This window comes from Chlorocebus sabaeus, chromosome 24 (assembly GCF_047675955.1).
Source record: "Chlorocebus sabaeus isolate Y175 chromosome 24, mChlSab1.0.hap1, whole genome shotgun sequence".
NCBI classification, from domain to species: Eukaryota; Metazoa; Chordata; class Mammalia; order Primates; family Cercopithecidae; genus Chlorocebus; species Chlorocebus sabaeus.
This window is the reverse complement of record NC_132927.1, coordinates 65068887-65091104: the sequence shown is the minus strand read 5'-3', so window position 1 is coordinate 65091104 and position 22218 is coordinate 65068887. Positions and strand designations below refer to the sequence as shown.

At 40.7% G+C, this 22218-nt stretch overlaps 1 protein-coding gene across 16 annotated transcripts in view; it reads left to right on the top strand.

Annotated features, from left to right (window-relative positions):
- The first annotated feature begins 4347 nt into the window (after positions 1-4347).
- EML5 (EMAP like 5) overlaps positions 4348-22218 on the top strand; it is a 188452-nt gene continuing 170581 nt past the window's right edge. For 14 of the 16 annotated variants that reach the window (XR_005235451.2, XR_012091027.1, XR_012091028.1 and 11 more), the window contains exon 1: positions 4348-4999. Coding sequence is in view for 8 of the 16 variants with exons in the window: in XM_073011239.1 (XP_072867340.1) it covers positions 4803-4999 (197 nt within the window). In the remaining 8 variants the exon portion in view is untranslated. The remainder of the gene's footprint in view (positions 5000-22218) is intronic. The other 2 variants (XR_005235455.2, XR_012091029.1) reach the window with 1 other exon arrangement.

Sequence of the window (22218 nt, the reverse complement as noted above, 5' to 3'; positions counted from 1 at the left end):
GGTGGGATATAGAACTGGAGTGGCTGGCAGTTATTTTGCTTGTCTGGCAATGAAGTCTACTCAAAGTAGAACTGAGTTAATTCTGATGACCTGTTTTTTTTGTTGTTGTTGTTGTTGTTGTTTTGTTTGTTCGTTTTGTTTTTTTGAGATGGAGTCTTGCTCTGTCGCCCAGGCTGGAGTGCAATGGCGCATTCTCAGCTCACTGCAACCCCCGCCTCCCGGGTTCAAGCAATTCTCCTGCCTCAGCCTCCTGAGTAGCTGGGACTACAGGCATGTGCCACCACGCCCGGCTAATTTTTTTGCATTTTTAGTAGAGGCGGGGTTTTACCATGTTGGTTAGGCTGGTTTCGAACTCCTGAACTCAAATGATCCACCCGCCTCAGCCTCCCAAGGTGTTGGGATTATAAGTGTGAGCCACTGCACCCAGCCTGATGACCCGTTTCTGATGACATCACTTGAGCCTTAGGATTCAAGTGAATTGATGCCAGTTCTAGAACTTTTCAGTCTTAGGAGGCATTAAAATTCCCTTTTTATCTTAAGCCATTTGAGTGGGTTTCTGTCATATACAACCAAAGAAGTCCTGACTAATACAGTATTGGATATCAAATAAGGTTCAAGCCTGGACATGGTGGCTAACGCTGGCTCACGTCTGTAATCCTAGCACTTTGGGAGGTTGAGGCAGTAGGACTACTCAAGCCCAGGAGTTTGAGGCTAGACTGAGCAACATAGTGAGACCTCATCTCTACTAAATAATAAAAAATTAGCTGAGTGTGGTGACACATGCTTGCAGCCTCAGGTACTTGGGAGACTGAGGTAGGAGGATCAATTGAGCCCAGGAGGTCGAGGCTGCAGTGAGCTGTGATCACACCACTGTACTCCAGCCTGGGTGACACAGCAAGGCTGTCTCAAAAAAAAAAAAAAAAAAAAAAAAAAAAAGAAGGAAAGAAAGAAAGAAAAGGTTCAGGTTTTCAAGTATTCAAGATACAACTAAGAGGAATCCTATTGTGACTGCACAACACTCTCTTTTCTAATTAATGGTTGATAAATATGTAGGGAACAGCTATTGTGGTACCAGGCACTGTGGTAGGCTCTGCATGTATAATAGGCTGATCAAAGGTAAGACTATAGATATATAGATATAGATATAGATTTTTTTTTGAGATGGAGTTTCACTCTTTGTTGCCCAGGCTGGAGTGCAGTGGTGCGATCTCAGCTCACTACAACCTCCACCTCTCGGGTTCAAGCGATTCTCCTGTCTCAGCCTCCCAAGTAGCTGGGATTACAGGTGCCCGCCACCATGTCTGGCAAATTTTTATATTTTTACTAGAGACAGGGTTTCGCCATGTTGGCCAGGTTGATCTCGAACTCCTGAACTCCCGCCTCGGCCTCCCAAAGTTCTGGGATTAGAGGTGTGAGCCACCATGCTAGCTAGAAGTAATTGCATGACTTTTTTTTTGAGATGGTGGCCTGCACCACCACACCTGAGTACTTTTTTTGGATTTTTAGTAGAGACGGGGTTTCACCATGTTGTCCAGGCTGGGGAATTTTGGTTTTTATGTTTTCTACACTTTGCCTTAGATTTCTTTATAAACCTAAGGGTACCGAATCAGTAGCCAGCACATGATTTATTTCCCTGAATTTTAGAAAGATTTCAAATATCTCGAATTCCATACTAGGAACTCAAGTTTCAGGAACTAGATTACCAAAGGGGGTGATATGGTTTGGCTGTATCCCACCCAGATCTCACCTTGAATTGTAATAATCCCCACATGTCGAGGGTGGGGCCAGGTGGAGATAATTGAATCATGGGGTGGCTTCCCCATACTGTTCTAGTGGTAGGAATAAGTCTAATGAGATCTGATGGTTTTATAAATGGAGCTCCCCTGAACAAATTCTTCTTGTCTGCTGCCATGTGTGACTTTGCTCCTCTTTGCCTTCCACCATGATTGTGAGGCCTCCTTAGCAATGCGGAACTGTGAGTCAATTAAACCTCTTTTCTTTATAAATAACCCAGTCTCGGGTATGTCTTTATTAGCAGCATGAGAACGGACCAATAGAATACAGGGGGTATTGGAGCCTTCGTTTGGAATACTTAACAAATGTCCATTCGTTGATGTGTATAATTTTTTGTTTCTTTCTCTCACATCCTTATGTGCATTACTTTCACAGGATACAGATGATGAAATATCACCTAGCAATAAAAGCTTCATTCAGCTTTCTGATGTGACACTGGTAATACTGGATTATATAAAGTTATGAGGGTAAGAACTGATCAGGCTTGCTTTTTTCTTCCTCTAGTATTCATGAATGGTTCATTTTCTAGCCACCTTTATGCCTCAGCTGTCTCTTTTGGTCTTGAGTCGTCAGTTGAGGATGGTTTAATTAAGAACGTTTTTGCTTCACACTCTACCCTTGGGTCATTAAAATCATAATGGAAAATATGACAATGGGAAAATAAATTATTTAAATCTCTTATTAATCTGAGTACTTAAGTTTGTATCATAGGATCCATAAGATATTGTGCTGAAAAATCTGAAACATAGAAAAAAGTCCACCTCCTTGTCTCATTAAATTTACATGTAACCAGTAATTAATATATCACAAATGTATAGCAACAAAATATTTAATCTTTTCTAAGTTCACTGCTTGAATTTAAGTAATCAACAATTTTCCTTTTTCTCACCGGGGGATTTCAAGGAACTCACTAGTGAATTAGAACATATTCTTACTAAAAAACAAAAAACGCTCTCCAGGTGACAAAGAGAAACGATGTGCTTTTGCCCAGGGTACCCTACATGGGCCTCAGAGCCACTTCTCAGGCCTGATTTCTTTCTTTCCAGCAGCTGCCAGAAAGCTATCCTGCATTCCGCTTTTTCAAATTCTGCCCAGAATGGAAACTCTTTCAGAGTTTACTTTTCATGACATTTATGTAAATTCCTTTCAGATGGCCTTTATTTCTTGCATGTAAACTGCATGTAGATTAGAAGTCATAATCAAAGCCAAAACGGTAATCCTGTCTCAAGTTAGTAATTGGCATCTTTGAGGAAGTAGACATGGGATAACATCTATTCCAATATATCTGTACCACACAGGAGTCCACCCCTTTTGGAGTCATATTTCTTGAAACGATGGTAGTTTATTTTAGCTTTTGTCAGATATCTGTCTTGGTATTTCCTATGGAAATCAAACAGTAATTTTTAGCCAATAAGGGTTCATATTGGTATATCGTGAATTAGTAATTTTTTGTCGTAAATCTTGTGGCTATCCTGAACTTAACACTTTTTAAATTGTGGATTTCAAATTATTTTTACAGGTATTGATAAATCTTGTTCATATTCCTGTTAGAAGAGGACACTTGGGAAACTGAGTAGGAGGGGAAATGACATAGTCAGGAATTGATTGCTCCCAATACTTTTGTTACAGGAGTTTTCTACAGGATCACAATTGAAGTTATTTAATTAAGAGTAACTGTTGGTGATGTCCCAAACAGTCATTTTTTAAAAAATCCAAGTACAATTTTTTTTTTTTGCAATTCGGAAATCAGATCTCACGTGTCAATTTACGATCTAAAGTCTACTTTCAGCTTTGCGGTCACTTAAGGAGACATACACTTAGAACCAGGCGCAGTGGCTCAGGCCTGAAATCCCAGTGCTTTGGGAAGCCTGAGGCAGGAGAACTGCTGAAGGTCAGGAGTTGGAGACCCGACTGGGCAACACAGCAAGACCCCGCCTCTACAAAATAAACTTAAAAACAAAACAAAATGTTTGCCGGGCATAGTAGTAGGCAACTTTACTCTTTACTACTCGGGAGACCGAGGCGGGAGGATCGCTGGAGTCCAGGAGTTGGAGGCTGCAGTGAGCCGAGATTGCGCCACTCCACTCCAGCCTGGGCCACAGAGTGAGGCTCTGTCTCTAAAAATAATAATTTAAAAGCACATTTAGGAAGCTCGGCGTAATTCCAATGTCTGGGTCCGAGAGCACTATGAGGCAGCAAGACACACAAGGTATCAAGCGTAAAAAAGAGAATTTAGCATCCCGGTGGGGATTTTCCCAGGCATAAACGTGGCCTACGCTGGGTGCAGGGACCGTAAGGAACAGGCAGGCGCTTCCCGGTTGAGGACACAAAGCAGCGGGAGCCTGGGGTCGCCGAGGGTCAGCCTGGGCTTGAGCGGCTCAAAGAGGGAGGGCTTCGCGTCCCGCGCGCGTGTAGAGACGCGGTCCCAGAGACTCCGCAGCTGGACGGTGGGCCGGCGAGCTCCAGCCTCTTCTCGGCTCCGGGAGGGGCGGAGTGAGCGGGAGGGGGCGGGGCCACGCCAGGCCGCGCGCCCGCCGCTCGGCTCGGCCGGGCTCGGCTCCGTTCGGTTCGGGGGTGCGCGGCGCGGGTCCGCCAGGCTGTGGCTACGAGGCCGCGGCGGGGCGCGAGCGCCGCAGGTGACCGGGGCGGGGAGCTGCGTGCGCGGGCGGCGGCTGAGGAGCTGGAGGCGGGCCCTCGCTCTCGGCCCAGGCGCTACGGGCTGAGGAGACCAGGCTAGCCGAGGCGGGCGAAGGGCTCGGGGCATCCACCTGACAGCCGGCGGCGCTCGCGGCCCTCAGCATGTTCCGCGAGGCGAGGGTTTTCCTCCCGCCTGTGGGCTGAGGCGGCAGCGGCGGCCCCCGAAGCGAGATGCACCTGCCGGGCGCGGCTTAGAGGACGCGGCAGGCGGGAAGTCCCGGCCGCCAGCGGGAGGGCTTTCGTTGCCGGGCCGCCACCGCCTCCCGCTGCCGCCGCGGGCCCGAGCGGGAGCGGCGGGTGGGCGCCCCGACATGGCGGCCCGGAGCGCCCCGAGCTGCCACCTGCGGCTCGAGTGGGTGTACGGCTACCGGGGCCACCAGTGCCGCAACAACCTCTACTACACTGCGGCCAAGGAGATCGTATACTTCGTGGCGGGGGTCGGCGTGGTGTATAGCCCGCGGGAGCACCGGCAGAAGTTCTACCGGGGCCACAGCGACGACATCATCAGGTACCGGGGAGCGGGGGCCGCCGCCGTCACCCTGCGAGACGCTCCTGGAGTTTGCACCTGCGGGTCCCTCTGGACGCCGTGACCGCTCCTGCACGGAGCATCACCCCGAGGGGAATCCGCAGCTGTCTCTCTGGTCCCGAGTCCGCCAGTTAACACGCTGCAAACGCCTTTCCCCTCTTCCTCTTCTAGGGACTCTCTCTCGGGTCCGTGCAGAAAGATCAGGTCCGCGGATCCACCGGGCACCCGGTTTGACGGCTTTGTGCCCTTTCACACTCCATCAAAATTACGCAAACTGCGAAAAGATTATTTTTGTAGCACTTTATTCCTTTAGATCCTGTGAGAAATTTCTTATTAAATGCCTTCTTAAAGCACCCGGGGTGGGGGAAATCCTTTACCTAATAAAAGGACTGATGGAAGCACAGCAAGCCGTGGGCTGGTCCCGGGGAGCGCGCCCAGGGTGGCGTCCTGGAGGGCTCTCACCTCCTGGCCGTAATTATTAGTTCAGGTTTCACCGCCTGCTATTATCAGCAGAAACCCCTGGCAATCTCCAGGCAATTCATTGGATGTTAAAATATACACACCTGAAGGCAATTTAAGGTAGGTCTTATCTGAAGAGGCTGCTAAAAATAACTTCGCTGATTTCCAATTCTCTTCATCTTCATTAAAATACTCCTAAATAAGCTACTTTTGTATTTTTTAAAAAATTAAATCGCGATTGGGGTGCTATTTTTAGTCTTCCTTGGACAGTATCTCAAAGTTGGTCCTAGTACTTGTTTACATTTCTTAAGTGAGCGGTGTATTTGAAATGTAATTTTCAATCAGTATCTTAGAACTTTTGTGGTAAAGAGCTTCAGAAATCATTCTAGGCCACTGATTATTATCGCTTCAAGCACGGCATTTTTTGTCCTTTACAGAGGAAAACATTAAAAGCAATTGAGAATGTGTTTGTGTGGTGCTCTTGGGGTTTTATCAAAGATTCTATGATTTGGGTTTGGTTACAAAATTTTATTCCCTCATGTATGTTGCACAGGATTTAAATTGGGCATTTCAAATCCAGTAGCTTGGTTCGAAGTCTTGTAGGTAAGAAGCCCTGGTACTTAAATTCTACAAATAAAGTTGTTCTTCTGTTTTGCGTCTCTGTACATCCATAATGTGTAAGAGGGAAAAGGAGGCCTAGGACAAACAAAGGTAGGGCAAGATGGAGTAAAGATAAGAAGAGCCAAAATTGGGATTGCACTATAAGGAATGAGGTGGTGCTATGTATTCAGTTTTTTGTTTTGTTTTGTTTTGTTGGACACCAGAGCACTTTTTCAGATTGTACTTAATGTATTACTTTGAAAAGGTAACTGATAAGTCATTTCATTTTTCTCAAGCTGGGACTCTGTATGGTGGTGATTAGGGTTACAGACCTATTATAATAGCCTAAATTGCTGATGGAAAAACAAAACTAACCTAAACCCATAGTAATTATTTGTCTTCTTGTTATTTATCCCAAGAGTAGAGTTTACCCCAGTGTCTTGTCTTTTTCCCTAATCCTTTCAAGTCTCTCTTCTTTCCTGTATGTTAGGTCTCCCAAAGTACCAGGCATAGTAGCTTTACCTAATTGCAGCAGCCTTCACTGAAGCCCTGCTCCAGATAATTTAGTCTGTTAGGTTGAATTCAGCTGGTGGAGTAAATGTGAAGGATTTTGAGGTCTTCTCGAGGTACACTTGTATTGTTTTTACTCCTTGGGGGTTTTGAGAGCAGTATAGCACTAAGGTCTTCTGAAAGTAGACATGATTTATTTGGTGAAGTAAATTACATCTTGTTCTTCTGGCAGTAATTAGAAGCTGTATTATATGTCACACAGCTTAAATTTCATAATTATGTTTCAGTAAACTCTAAGGAAGGTAATGCTTTGACTTTCTTTTGGTACAGTTGCACAACTCATACAAAACAACAAACATACTCGAATTTCTCATAGTTGAATACATGCTTATGATTTTATCCAAATGATACATCTCTAATGTATAACAATGAAAATAAGTTTCCTGAAAAGTTTCAATGAGGTAGTAGAATCTGAATCATACAGCATCTTGAAATTGAAATTGGTGGCACAAATTTAATACAATACTAAGAGTATAATTTAGGAATCAGTGAAAGGGCTCTGGACATTTTATTTCAAATAGTAATGACAGATCATGTTTGTGAAATATATTGAGCAACTATTAAAACCTCTGAATATTTTTTCAGTTCAGTGTTTGACTTGTGAGTATAGAAACAACTCTGGTAATTTTTAAATTATGTCACAGCAGAAGATGTAATGTAATTTGTAATTCACAAATGTGATGCATGGTGAAAAACAATGTTGCTGTAACCTTAGCCTTAGTAATAAAAAGTGCTGTTTTCATCATCTGTTTTGTTTCCACCTTTGTCTGAAACTTATGTAAAACTTATTGTACAAATATTACTTAGTCTGAGGATAGAACTCTTCCAGAATGAGCAGATCATTGTCCTCAGGTTTTGAAAATGTGATTGCAATGTTGGTGGTAAAGACTGAATCATGACTAGTCTATCATTTGCTTACTCGTTCTCTGACCATTTTATTATCACCGAGGATTGCCAGTGGTGGTGCCACATGACATCTCATCATTTTCTCAGTGTTGCTTGTAGTTCTCCATCTTCTTTTTGCCATCTACCTGGGTATACTTCTCTAGTCATTTATCTTTTAGTTATATTTATCTCAGTAACTGATTTATATAGCAATTAGTTTCAGTGTCAGAAATAATACAGGGCTTTTTGGGTCACTTTTCTGTTCTTTTTCTCAAAATTCTCTAGTTATTTTATAAATATAAAATCTATAAAATCTATATCTATAAAAACCTCTAGTCTAGATTTAAGACTAAGTTATAAAATAGACCACTACCAGTTTTAGCATAAGATGCACATCTAGATCTTGGTCTATATTTTGAAACTTTTGCCAAGTTGTTAAAAGAATGTGATAGCTTTTTTTTTTTTTTTTTTTTTTTTTTTTTTTTAACTGAGACAGGCTCTTGCTCTGCATCACACGGGCTATAGTGCAATGGTGCAATCGGTGCTTACTGTAGCTTTGAACTCTTGGGCTCAAGTGATCATCCCACCTCAGCCTCCCAAGTGCCTGAGACCACAGATGTAGGCCATGTTATTGGGCTATTTTTTTTTTTTTTCGTTAACGATGTGGTCTCTGTATGTTGCCCAGGCTGGTCCTGGACTCCTTGGCTCAAGTGATCCTCCTACTTCTGCCTCCCAAAGTGTTGGGATTACAGGTGTGAGCCACCGTGTGCAACCAGAGTGCAATATCTTTTCAAATTTATTATTCTAGGTACTTCCCATCAGCAAATTTTTGCAAGATTGTTCTTAAGGATATTATTGACAGTTTTCAAATCATCTATACCAGTGAAGACCATTAGTGGAATATAATTAACTTGGGGCATTTTGTTATTTGATTCTGCTTTCCTTATGGGAGTAATCAGGGCCTATGTATGTATTATGTAGTTATAGAATTTAGAATGCTTTTTTTTTTTTTTTAAACATAGTCAAAGTGTCTCACGAGTTGGTGAGCTCAAATGACAATGCATCTGAAATATTTTGAAAGGTATACCATACTATATGGTTGCAGGTTAAAATAATGACTATTCATTGCTTCTATGTATGGCTTTTTTAAAAGACAAAATGAAGGGTGTAGAAGCTATTGTCTTTATTTGTGGTAAATGTTCTTCAGAAAAAATACTGACCAAGCCTTATTGTAATCTAGCAAAAGTGGTTTTTGACTGCTCAGTATTTATGGTATAGAAACTTAATTTATTCAATACAAGTCAAAATTGTAATTGGAAAAGCGATTCCGAATGACATTTCCATGGTAGATAGATTTTTTTGTGTGTTTATATGGGTTCACAGTAGCAACTTTTTAAGTTCTGGTAGGAATTACTGGAAACCTACTTATGGTCTACTTAATGCTTCTAGGTACATGTTCACGATTTCCCAAACCTGGCTTATCTTCAAAATAGTTTGAAGAACTTTTCACCAGTTTCTAGCTTTTTGCTCAAATGCACGAAGTCAGAATTTTTTAGGGTTGGAGCCCAGGAATCTATTTTTTAAAAAGTGCCTCAGATTATTCTGTTTGGGAAACACATTGCCCCAACCATCCCTAGAATTCTTAAGCAGTTTGAGAAATGGGCACAAACCCCCTCCTCAAACCTGATTCCAGAATTTTCTTAAGCACTGTGCAATATGTAGAAGTAGTGCTTCAAAAAGTATTAGAAAACATATTTAATAAAATGTACCTGTGCTTAAGTAACTAGAATTAGATGGACGTAGCATTTATTTATAGACCATGTAACAATTATATTTGGTAAGATTTCATTTTATGTGTTGCAATATCAAAATATTTATGGTTTTTAAAATATTGCATAATTTAAGGGATAAAATTAAGAGATATTTTCCAGGAAAAGTAGGAATTAACTAGAATAATAGTTGAAGTTGTAATAGATGTGTATTAAGTGTATATTCTTTAGGGATAAGCCAGATTATTAGATTTACATTTAATAACTATTTTCTTGTATTTTATAATGTCTTGTGTGCAAATATGCAGACAATTAATAAAACATGTTTTGGATATACATTAAGGAAAACGTGGAATAATGAATTATTAGAAGCTATTAAGAACTTTTATTTCAAAGTTCTCTCATCCAAGAAATATTTGTTGAGCTTCTGTTTTGTGCAAGAATCGCTGACTTAAGGTACTCAGAGTTTAGACACAATCAAATACCCAATGAGAATATGTATATTAGGAATAGCACTAATGTCCCTGTGATATGGTATGTACACGGGGTTATAAAAAGTTCACAATGATGTTTCTTATAGAATATAATACCTAAGCTAAGACTTTAAGGACAATAGGGAGAAAGGGTCATCAGAAGAAATGAAAGAAGGTATAGCATTCTGGGAAGAGGTAACATTGTGTTCAGTGGTTTTGTGTTATGAGAGAATATTTGAAAAATTTGCGTATACTCTCTTCAGTTTGTTTTCTCCCATTTACTCTTGGCTTTGTTCTGTTTCACCATAGCAGTTCTTGTTAAAGTTACCAGTGACCACTGGCATTGCCAAATCCAGTGGTTATCAGTTCTCATCTTATTTGATTTTTCATCATGATTTGACATAGTTGGTTCATTAGTCCGTTTTCATGCTGCTGATAAAGAGATACCCAAGACTGGGAAGAAAAAGAGGTTTAATTGGACTGACAGTTCCACATGACTGGGGAGGCTTCAGAATCATGGTGGGAAGTAAAAGACAGTTCTTACGTGGCAGCAGCAAGAGAAAATGAGGAAGATGTAAAAGCGGAAACCTCTGATAAAACCATCACATCTCGTGAGACTTATTCCCTACCATGAGAACAGTATGGGGGAAACTGCCCCCCGTGATTCAAATTATCTCCCACTGGGTCCTTCCCACAACACATGGGAATTATGGAAGTACAATTCAAGATGAGATTTGGGTGGCGACACAGAGCCAAACCATATCAGTTGGCTGCTCACACCTTCTTAAGACCCTTTCTTAAGTGGCATTTGGCACATATCTATTTCTTGGTTTACTTGTTCTTTTAGCATATATTTACTGAACACCTGTTATTTGCCAAAAACTGTTCTTATCACTAGAGATATGGCAGTGAACCAAACAGATAAAATTGACCACCCTTATGGAGCTTTTATATACTGGGTGGGGAGATACAGAATAAAGAAGGTAAATTTTATATATGTTTGTAAAATTTTATATATGCATGTATGTATGTATAGTTTGTAAGGGCTAAGGAAAACAAGGTGAGAAAATGTGATAGAAACTATTGGGGGCCGCCATGGTGGCTCACACCTGTAATCCCAGCACTTTGGGAGGCCGAGGCGGGTGGATCATGAGGTCAGGAGATCGAGACCATCCTGGCTAACACAGTGAAACCCTGTCTCTACTAAAAATACAAAAAAATTAGCCGGGCGTGGTGGCAGGCGCCAGTAGTCGCAGCTACTCGGGAGGCTGAGGCAGGAGAATGGCATGAACCTGGGAGGTGGAGCTTGCAGTGAGCCAAGATCATGCCACAGCATTCCAGTCTGGGAGACACAGTGAGACTCCGTCTCAAAAAAACAAAACAAAACAAAACAAAAAACAAGAAACTATTGGGAAGAGTTTAGATAGATATTTAGATAGGGTGGCTGGGAAGACCTCACTGTAAAGGTGACACTTAAGTAGAAAGTAGGAGGTAAGGTAATGTGCTATGTGGATATCTGAGGAAAGGGCATGTTAGGCAAAGGGACTGTCATATGCAAATGCCCTGAAGCAGAATGCCAGTATTTTTGAGGAACAGTAAGAATGTTCCTCTGCTGGAGCAGAGTGAACTTGAAGGAAAGTAGTAAGAAATGAGGTCTGATGAGCTAATGGTGGTGGGGGCAGATTTTGTAGAAGTTTATAGGCTGATGAGAGGATTTTCACTTTCCCATCTGAGAATGGAAGTTATTGGAACTATGTAATCAAAATAGTGACATAATTTGACTTATGGTTTAACAAAGTCACTCTGGCTCCTATATTGACAACAGACTGAAGAGGGAGGGACAGGATGGAAGCAGGGAGACCACTTAGGAGACTGAGAATCCAGTCAGGAAGTATTGGTGGCGTGGACTGGGGTGGTAACAGTGAAAGTAGTGAGAAAGGGTCAAATTTTGTATATGTTTTGAAGATAGAGGTAGCATGATTTATTAATGGATCACATATAAATCATGAGAGAAAAGAAAGGTCAATGATGATCACAGAATTTTTGGTCAGAACAGTTGAAAGAATGGAGTTACTGGCTACTGAATTGGGAAACAGTGTTGGAAGAGCAAGTTTTATATTTTGGACAGAAGGAAAGATCAACAGCTCTGTTTTATTTTACTAAATGTTTTTGTTTTTAATTTTTGTGGGTACATAGTGTGTCTATTTATGGGGTACATGAGATGTTTTGATACAGGCAAGCAGTGTGGAATAATCCTATAGAGAATAGGGTATCCTTCCCCTCAAGGCTTTATCTTTTGTATTATAGAGAATCCAGCTGCAACTTTTTATTCTAAAATGTACAATTAAATTATTGACTATAGTCACCCTGTTGTGCTATCAAATGCTGTTATTCATTCTAACTCTTTTTTGGTACCCATTAACTATCCCTACTTCCCCCTGAGTCCTCCACTACCCTCTCCAGCTTCTGGTAACCGTCCTTCTGCTCTCTATGTTAATTAGTTCATTTGTTTTGATTTTTAGATCCCATAAATAGGTGGGAACATGCAATGTTTCTCTTTCTTTGCCTGGCTTATTTCACTTAACAATCTCCAGCCCCATCCATGATTTTGCAAATGATAGAATCTCATTTTTTTATGGCTGACCAGACTCTGTTGTGTATATATACCACATTTTCTTTATCCATTCATCTGTTGATAGACTATTACGTTGCTTCCAAATCTTAGCTATTGTGAACAGTGCTGCAGCAAACATTGGAGTGCAGATATCTCCTTGATATCCTAATTTCCTTTGTTTTGGGTATATGCCCTGCAGTGGGATTGCTGGATCATGTGGTAGCACTATTTTTAGTTTTTTGAGGAACCTCCAAACTGTTCTCCATAGTGGTTATATGAAATTACATTCTGTACATCCTTGCCAGCATTTGTTATTGCCTGTCTTTTGGATATAAGTCATTTTAACTGGGGTGAGATGATAGCTCATTGTAGTTTTGATTTGGAATTTTTATTATGGCTTCGATCTTGTTATTTGTTTTATTTGTTATTGGTCTGTTCGGGTTTTGGATTTCTTCCTGCTTCAATCTTGGTAGGTTGTATGTGTCTAGGAATTTGTTCATTTCTTCTAGATTTTCAAATTTAGTGACATAGAGTTGGTCATAGTAGCCACTAATGATCCTTTGAATTTCTGCAGTATCAGTTGTAGTGTCTTCTTTTTCATTTCCAATTTTATTTGTATCTTCTTTTTTTTCTTAATTGGGCTAAAGGTTTGTCAATTTTGTTTAACTTTTTTTAAAAAAACAGCTTTTTGTTTCATTGAAATTTTGTATTAGTTTTTTAAAATTTCAATTTCATTTATTTCTGCCCTGATCTTATTTCTTTCTACTAATTTTGGGTTTGGTTTGCTCTTGCTTTTCTAGTTTGTTAAGATACATCATTAGATTGTTTATTTGAAGTTTTTCCTCTTTTTTGATGTAGGCACTTATAACTTTAAACTTCCCTTTGAGTACTGCTTTTGCAGTATCCCATAGGTTTTGATATGTTGTGTTTTCACTTGCATTTGTTTCAAGAAATTTTTCAGTTTCCTTTTTAATTTCTTCATAGACCCACTGGTCATTCAGGAGCATATTGTTTAATATCCACATACGTATTTATATAGTTTCAAAAATTCCTCTTGTTATTAATTTCTAGTTTTATTCAATTGTGGTCAGAGAAGATGCTTGATATTATTTCAATTTTTTTCAACATTTTAAGACTTGTCTTATGACCCAACATACAGTCTATCCTTGAGAATAATCCATGTGCTGAGGAAAAGAATGTGCATTCTGTAGCCATTGGATGAAATATTCTGCAAATATCTATTAGATCCATTTGGGCTATAGTGCATAGTAAGTCAGATGTTTCTTTGTTGATTTTCAGTCTGGAAGATGTGTCCAGTGCTGAAAATGGATTGTTGAAATCTCCAGCTATTTTACTTAGGCCTGTCTCTTTCTCTAGCTTTGATAATACTTGCTTTGTATATCTGAGTACTCTAATGTTGGGCACATATATATTTAAAATTATTATATCTTCTTGCTGAATTGACCCCTTTATCATTATATGGTGACTTTGTCTCTTCTTATAGTTTTTTGTCTTGAAATCTATTTTTTCTGGTATACTTAAGTATAGCTACTCTTGCTCTTTTTGGTTTCTATTGGCATGGAATATCTTTTTCCATCCTTTTATTTTCAGTCCATCTGTGTATTTATAGGTGAAATGTATTTCCTGGATCAATGGAAGATCCATTGATCTGTTCCATTGAACTTTTCCAATGGATCTTCCATTGATCTGTTCATCCATTCAGCCACTCTATCTCTTTTGATTGGAGATTTTAGTCCTTTACATTTACACTGTCCTCCAGACTGTGGCTGTCTTCTCACAGCTCTACTACGCAGTGTCCTAGTAGAGCTGTGTCGGGGGTCCAACCCCACATTTCCTTTATGCACTTCCCTAGCAGAGGTTCTCCATGAGGGCTCCGTCCCTGCAACATACGTCTGCCTGGACATCCAGGTGTCTTTCTATTTTTCTTTCTTTCTCTTTCTTTCTTTTCTTTCTTTATTTCTTTCTTTCTTTTTTTCCACAGAGTCTCATTCTGTCATGCCCAGGCTGGAGTGCAGTGGTGCAATCTTGGCACACTGCAACCTCCAGCTCTTGGGTTCAAGGGATTCTTCTGTCTCAGCCTCCTGAGTAGCTGGGACTACAGGTGTGTGGCACCACACCTAATTCTGTATTTGTAGTAGAGACAGGGTTTCATCATGTTGGCCAGGCTGGTCTTGAACTCCTGACCTCATGTGATCCATCCACCTTGGCCTCCCAAAGTGCTGGGATTACAGGTGTGAGCCACTGTGCCTCATCCAGGCATTTTCATACATTCTCTGAAATCTAGGCAGAGGTTCCCAAACCTCAGTTCTTATCTTCTGCACACTTGCAGGACCAACATCATGTGGAAGCTGCCAAAGCTTGGGGCTTGCACCCTCCAAAGTCATGTCCTGAGCTGTATCTTGGCCTCTTTTAGTCACAGCTGGAGTGGTGAGAACATAGGGCACTAAGTCTCTAGGCTGTACATAGCAGAGGTGTCTTGGACCTGGCCCCAGAAACCAGTTTTTCCTCCGAGGCGCCGAGCCTGTGATGGGAGGGGCTGCCGCAAAGGTCTTTGACGTGCCCTGGAGACATTTTCTTCTTTGTCTTGGCGAGCAGCCTGTGACTCCTCATTCTTATGCAGATTTCTGCAGCAGGCTTGAATTTCTCCCCAGAAAATGGGTTTTTCTTTTCTACTGCATCATCAGGCTGAAAATTTTCCAGACTTTTATGCTCTGCTTCCTCTTGAATGCTTTGTTGCTTAAAAATTTATCCCACCAGATACCCTAAATCATCTCTCTTAAATTCAGTGTTCCACAGATCTCTAGGGCGGGGCAAAATGCTGCCAGTCTCTTTGCATAGTAAGATTGATCTTTACTCCAGTTCCCAACAAGTTCCTCTTCTCCATCTGAGACCACCTCAGGGTGGACCTTATTGTCCATATCACTATCAGCATTTTAGTCAAAGCCATTCAACAAGTCTCTAGGAACTTCCAGACTTTCCCACATCTTCCTGTCTTTTGAGCCTTCCAAGTCTTTAGGAAGTTCCAAACTTTCCCACATTTTCCTGTCTTCTTCTGAGCCCTCCAAACTGTTCTAGCCTCTGCCAGTTACCCAGTTACAAAGTTGCTTCCACATTTTTGGGTATCTTTACCAATCTAACAAACTAAAACAACTGAATTAGTTTGTTCTCACACTGCTAATAAAAACATAAGCAAGACTGGGTAATTTATATAGGAAAGAGGTTTAATTGACTCACAGTTCTGCAGGGCTGGAGAAGCCTCAGGAAACTTACAGTCATGGCAGAAGGGGAAGGAAACATGTCCTTCTTCACATGGTAGCAGCAAGGACAAGTGCAGAGTGAAGACAGGGAAAAGCCCCTTATAAAATCATCACATCTCATGGGAACTCACTATCATGAGAATGGCATGAGAGTACTCCTCACCATGATTCAGTTACCTCGACCAGGTCCCTCCCATGACTGGAGATTATAAGAACTACAATTCAAGATGAGATTTGGGTGGGGACACAGCCAAACCATATCAATAAGAAATGCAGAAAGGGGATAAGGATATACAAAATAAGTGACGATTTTTTGTAATTGTAATTAGTGGTAGTGAGAGGTGAAGCCAGCTGGGCTTCTGGGTCGGCTGGGGACTTGGAGATCTTTTCTGTCTAGTAAAGGATTGTGAACACACCAATCCTTTACTAGATTGGTCTGGCTAAAGGTTTGTAAATGCACCAATCAGCATCGTAAAAATGGACCAATCAGCACTCTGTCAAGTGTACCAAGCCGTGCTCTGTAACATGGACCAATCAGCAGGACGTGGGCGGGGCCAAATAAGGGAATAAAAGCTGGCCACCCAAGCCAGCAGCGGTAACCCCCTCGGTCCACTTCCACGCTGTGGGAGGTTTGTTCTTTCGCTCTTCGCAATAAATCTTGTTGCTGTTCACTCTTTGGGTCTGCACTGCCTTTATGTGCTGTAACACTCACTGTGAAGGTCTGCAGCTTCACTCCTGAAGCCAGTGAGACCACGAACCCGCTGGGAGGAACGAACAACTCCAGATGCGCTGGCTTTAAGAGCTGTAACACTCACTGCAAAGGTCTGCGGCTTCACCCCTGAAGTCAGTGAGAACACGAACCCACCAGAAGGAAGAAACTCCGAACGCACCATCTTTAAGAACTTTAACACTCACTGCAAGGGTCCACGGCTTCATTCTTGAAGTCAGTGAGACCAAGAACCCACCAGAAGGATCCAATTCTGGACACGATAGTATCATTGGCATTGTTATTCTGTGTCTGTGGCGTGTGCAAGGTGGGATAAAACAAATCAGTAATTTTGGGACATTCTAATTTATTAATCTATTATATTTGAGAACCAAAATTCTCAGGATGGAAGAAAAAAAATCAGATGTTACTGTCAAGAACTGTGAACGTACTGCAGTTTTACCCTACTGGAAAGTTACTAGGAACCTACCACAATTTCTTGGATGCTGACGGAACGTATCAGCTTCTGGGTCAGAAACAAAAGGATTTATCACTTCATATATGCACAGCAAACAGCATGAGCACTGTGTTTGTGTCAGTAATCTTTGCCCACCTAAACCCACAGGCTGATATACAGGAGCCTAAATTGTGAGTTTGCATCACAGCTAAGTAACCTGGGGTTTATGGAAACTGAATCTTTTATAATAGGCTGCAAACAAACCTGCTTGTGATAGTTTTCTGTGTTATCTTGACTAGGTTATATAGTACCAGATGATTTAATCAAACATTAAGTGAGCTGTGAAGGTATTTTATAGATATGATTAACATCTTATCAGTTGGCTTTCAGGAAAGGAGATTATTCTTTATAAGGGGCCCCACTCAGCCAGGCACAGTGGCTCACGCCTGTAATCCCAGCACTTTGGGAGGTTGAGGCAGGAGAATCGCCTGAACCTGGAAGGTGGAGGAATGCAGTGAGCCGAGATCATGCCTCTGCATTCCAGCCTGGGTGACAGAGACTCTATCTCAAAAGAAAAAAAAAGAAAAGATTGCAACATCAACTACCGCCCTGCCCTGTGGATTTTAGACCCGTCAGTCCCCACAATCATGAGCCAATTCCTTGAGATAAATCCCTTTGTATATATTCTGTTAGTTCTGTTTCTCTGCAGAACCCTGAGCGATACAGTGTCGTTTGTGCTGGAGAGAGAGACGTTTTTTATACTGAACAGTAAACAAATCTACCCTTTGTCCAGAGGGAGATATTATCTTTATTTTTCAAGTCTGTTTGCTGTACAAATATCCTTCAAAAAATAGTCTAGAACAAAGTTAATACCTTTGCATTCAAAATTTTCAGAAACATGGGCTAGGTGCGGTGACTTATGCCTGTAATCCCAGCACTTTGGGAGGTTGAGGCAGGTGGATCACTAGAGGTCAGGAGTTCAAGACCAGGCTGACCAACATGGTGAAACCCCATCTCTACTAAAAATGCAAAAATTAGCTGGTGTGGTGGTATGCTTTTGTAATCACAGTTACTTGGGATACTGAGGCAGGAGAATCTCTTGAACCTGGGAGGTGGAGGTTGCAGAGTGAGCCAAGATTGCACCATTGCACTCCATCCTGGGCAACAGAGCAAAACTCCATCTCAAAAAAAAGAATTTTTTTTTTTCAGAAACATGAGAGATCCATGGAGAATTATTTCCTCACAGTAACATAGAAGTAAAAATTTTGTAGTTCTGAATTTGAATTGGAAATGTCCATATGAACTCACAATGTATCATATATGAATATGTTTTTTTACCTAGTTCTATCCACTGAAAGTTTACAAAAAATGTGACAAAGCCAGTATAGATATCAAGTCCCAGACTCTGGTCTTAAAATTCATTCCTCAAGATAAAAACTAAGGATTCATGGAGAAGTAGCTGATTCCTGGTTTGCGCCTAGAATATCTTGACATCAGAGACTGCAGGACATATAAAAGGCTAGTAGGGTGACACACAAAGTTCCAAGGAGCCAATACGAAGTGACTTCTACATGGGACAATTTGAGTTTTTTAATTAGGGTAAGAATTGCAGTCAATTCAAGTTCAAGGTAATTGGTCACCTTCTAAAGATGACAGAGAACCAACTCATTTTCTTGGGAATGATGTAAATAAAAGGAAAGACGTGCCATTATCCCTTGTTAGCCTTTATTATATAAACTGATGATACTATTGGACATTAAGTAGTTAGCCATATGCCACATAACTTATCAGTGGCAGAAGGCAGGATCTGGTTCAGTTCCTTTCTGTTGAGTAAATCTATATTTCTGTACTATATTTAAACTTCTGATATGATACTCATAGTTTTACTTTATGGTTTCAGGAGAAAAGATCTTAGGAGAATGCTTTAATCAGTCAAGATAGACTAAATTTTGGTATGGTAACAAATATCCCCAAAACCTGGATTGCTTAATAATGAAGGTATATTTCTCATACCCGTTATTAATTAGTTTCCCTAAGGGTTCTGTTCTTTGTGGTTAGTCTTGAACACAGACTAATGGAGCAGTGATTACCTTGAGCATTGACGGTTGCTTGTGCCAGAAGAAAAGAGAGCTCTAAACATTCTCACATATCCAATCTACAATCTAAATACTTTAGCATGGAAGTAACATTCATCACATAGGCTCCTAACTCATTTGAAAGAAACCCCAAAAACTGATAACATTGTTTCAGCCAACCACAAAGAAGCCCAAAAATGAGATCATGTTATATGCTTAAAATGGAGGAAACCTAAATATCTTTGATAAACTGCATTATTGATCCCTGAAATATTTAACTTACCACTTTTTTTATTGTTGTTTTTTTTTTTTTTTTTTTTTTTTTTTTGTTTTTGAGATGGAGTCTTGCTCTGTCGCCAGGCTAGAGTGCAGTGGCACGTTCTCGGCTTACTGCAACCTCTGCTTCCCTGGTTCAAGTGATTCCCCTGCCTCAGCCTCCTGAGTAGCTGGGACTACAGGCACGCGCCACATCGCCTGGCTAATTTTTTGTATTTTAGTAGGGACAGGGTTTCACCATGTTTGCTAGTATAGCCTGGATATCCTGACCTCGTGATCTGCCCACCTCGGCCTTCCAAAGTGCTGGGATTATGGGCGTGAGCTACCTTACCGGGCCACTTACCACTTCTTATTCTTCCACAGTTCTATGTCCAGAAACAGAAAATAACAGAATTGTCAATATAATATATACCTAACAGGGCAAACAACAATGGCTTCTGAGAAAAGTTGTACACTCAAATTGAAGTTTTCAACTCTTGTATACCTGAAGAGAGCCCGAAACATGCAGGAATCCATACAATATTAAACAAATCTTTATTGTTATTGATAAGTAAGAACTTACTCTTGCTCTTTTGTTACTTGTTTTCTTGTTGTTTCATTGTCTTTTATTCCTTCTTTCCTCAGGTCTTATTTTAGACAAGGTGATGTTCTCTGGTGATATGATTTAGTTTTCTGCTTTTTATTTTTTGTGTATCCATTTTATGTCTTGGTTTGAGGTTACCAGGAGACTTGCAAATGCTATCTTATAATCCATTATTTTAAGCTAATAACAACTTAACACTGTTCATATAAACAAACAAAGAGAAAACTAAAACTCTGTGCCCTAACTTGGTCCCCTCATTTTTAAAAATTTGTTTTATTTTTTGAGACAGGATCTCACTCTTTTGCCCAGGAAGGAATACAGTGGCATAGTCTTGGCTCACTGCAGCCTTGACTTCCCAGGCTCAGGTGACCCTCCCATCTCAGCCTCCTGAGTAGCTGGGACTACAGGTGTGTGCCACCATGTCCAGCTAATTTTTGTATTTTTTGTAGAGACGAATTTTGCCATGTTTCCCAGGCTGGTCTTGAACTCCTGGGCTCAAGCAATCTGCCTTCCTCAGCTCCCAAAGTGCTGGGATTACAGGCATGGGCCACTGTGCCTGGCCTATCCTCCTGCTTTTTAACTTTTTGTTATTTCTATTTATATCTTATTGTACTACCTATGTCTTAAAAAGTTGTTGTAGTTATTATTTTTATTGGTTCATTTAGTCTTTCTAGTTAGTATAAGAGTAGTTTATACACTACAGTTGCAGTGTTATAATATTCTGTGTTTTTCTGTGTACTTACTATTACCAGTGAGTTTTGTACCTTCAAAACTCACTTGTGATTACTTATTGCTCATTAATGTCCTTTTCTTTCTGATTGAAGTACTTCTTTTAGTATTTCTTGTAGGACAGGTCTGGTGTTGAAATCCCTCTGCTTTTGTTTGTCTGGGGAAGTCTTTGTTTCTCCTTCGTGTTGAGGGATAATTTCACCGGATATACTATTCTAGGGTAAACTTTTTTTACTTCAGAACTTTAAATATATTATGCCACTCTCTCTGGGCCTGTAAGGTTTCCACTGTAAAGTCTGCTGCGAGATGTACTGGAGCTCTGTTGTGTGTTGTTTCTTTTCTCTTGCTTCTTTTAGGACCCTTTCTTTATCCTTGATCTTTGGGAGTTTGACTATTAAATGCCTTGAAGTAGTCTTCTTTGGGTTAAATCTGCTTGGCATTCTATATCCTTCTTGTACTTGGATACTGATATCTTTCTCTAGGTTTGGGGATATCTTTTTCTGTTGTTATCACTTTGAATAAACTTTCTACTCTGTGTCTTTCTCTAGCTCCTCTTTAAAGCTGGTAACTCTTTTATTTGCCCATTTGAGACTATTTTCTAGATCCTGTAGGGGTGCTTCATTGTTTTGGTTGTTGTTTCTGTTCGTTAATTTTTGAGACAGGGTCTTGCTGTGTCACCCAGGCTGGAGTGCAGTACTGTAATCTCAGCTCACTGCAACCTCTGCCTCCCAGACTCAAGTGAGCCTCTCACCTCAGCCTTCTGAGTAGCTGGGACTACAGTCATGTGCCACTATGCCCAGTTAATTTTTTTTTTTTTGTATAGACAGGGTTTTGCCATGTTGCACATGTTGGTCTTGAACTGCTGGGCTCGAGCAATTCACCTGCCTTGACCTCCCAAAGTGCTGGGATTACAGGTGTGAGCCACCATGCCCAACCCATTTCATTGTTTTTTATTTTTTCTTTTGTCTTCTCTAACTAAAATAACCTGTCTTCAAGCTCGCTAATTCTTCTGCTTGATCAATTCTGCCATTAAAAGACTTGAATGCATTCTTCAGTATGCCAATTGTATTTTTTCAGCTCCAGGATTTCTGTTTGGTTCTTGTAAATTATTTCAGTCTCTTTGTTAAATGTATCTGACAGAATTCTGATTTTCTTCTCTGTGTTATCTTCAATTTCTTTGAGTTTCTTCAACACAGCTATATTTTGAAGTCTCTTTCTGAAAGGTCACATCTCTCTGTTTCTCCAGGATTGATCCCTGGTAGCTTATTTAGTTCTTTGGTGAGGTCGTGTTTTCTTGAATGGTGTTGATGCTTAGTAGATGTTCTTTGGTGTCTGGGCATTGAAGAGTTAGGTATTTATTGTTGTCTTCACTGAGCTTGTTTGTATCTGTCCTTCTTGGGAAAGCCTTTCCAAGATATCCGAAAGAACTTGGGTGTTGTGATCTAAGTTGTATCTGCTTTAGGGGGCACCCCAAGCCCAGTAATGCTGTAGTTCTTGCAGACTCATAGAGGTGCCACCTTGATGGTCTTGGACAAGATCCAAGAGAATTTTCTGGATTACCAGGCAGGCACACTCTTACTCATTTCTCTTACTTTCTCCCAGACAAATGGAGTCTCTCTCTCTTTCTTACTTTCTCCCGAACAAATGGACTCTCTCTCTCTCTCTCTCTCTCTCTCTCTCTCTCTCTCTCTCTATATATATATATATATATATATATATATATTCTG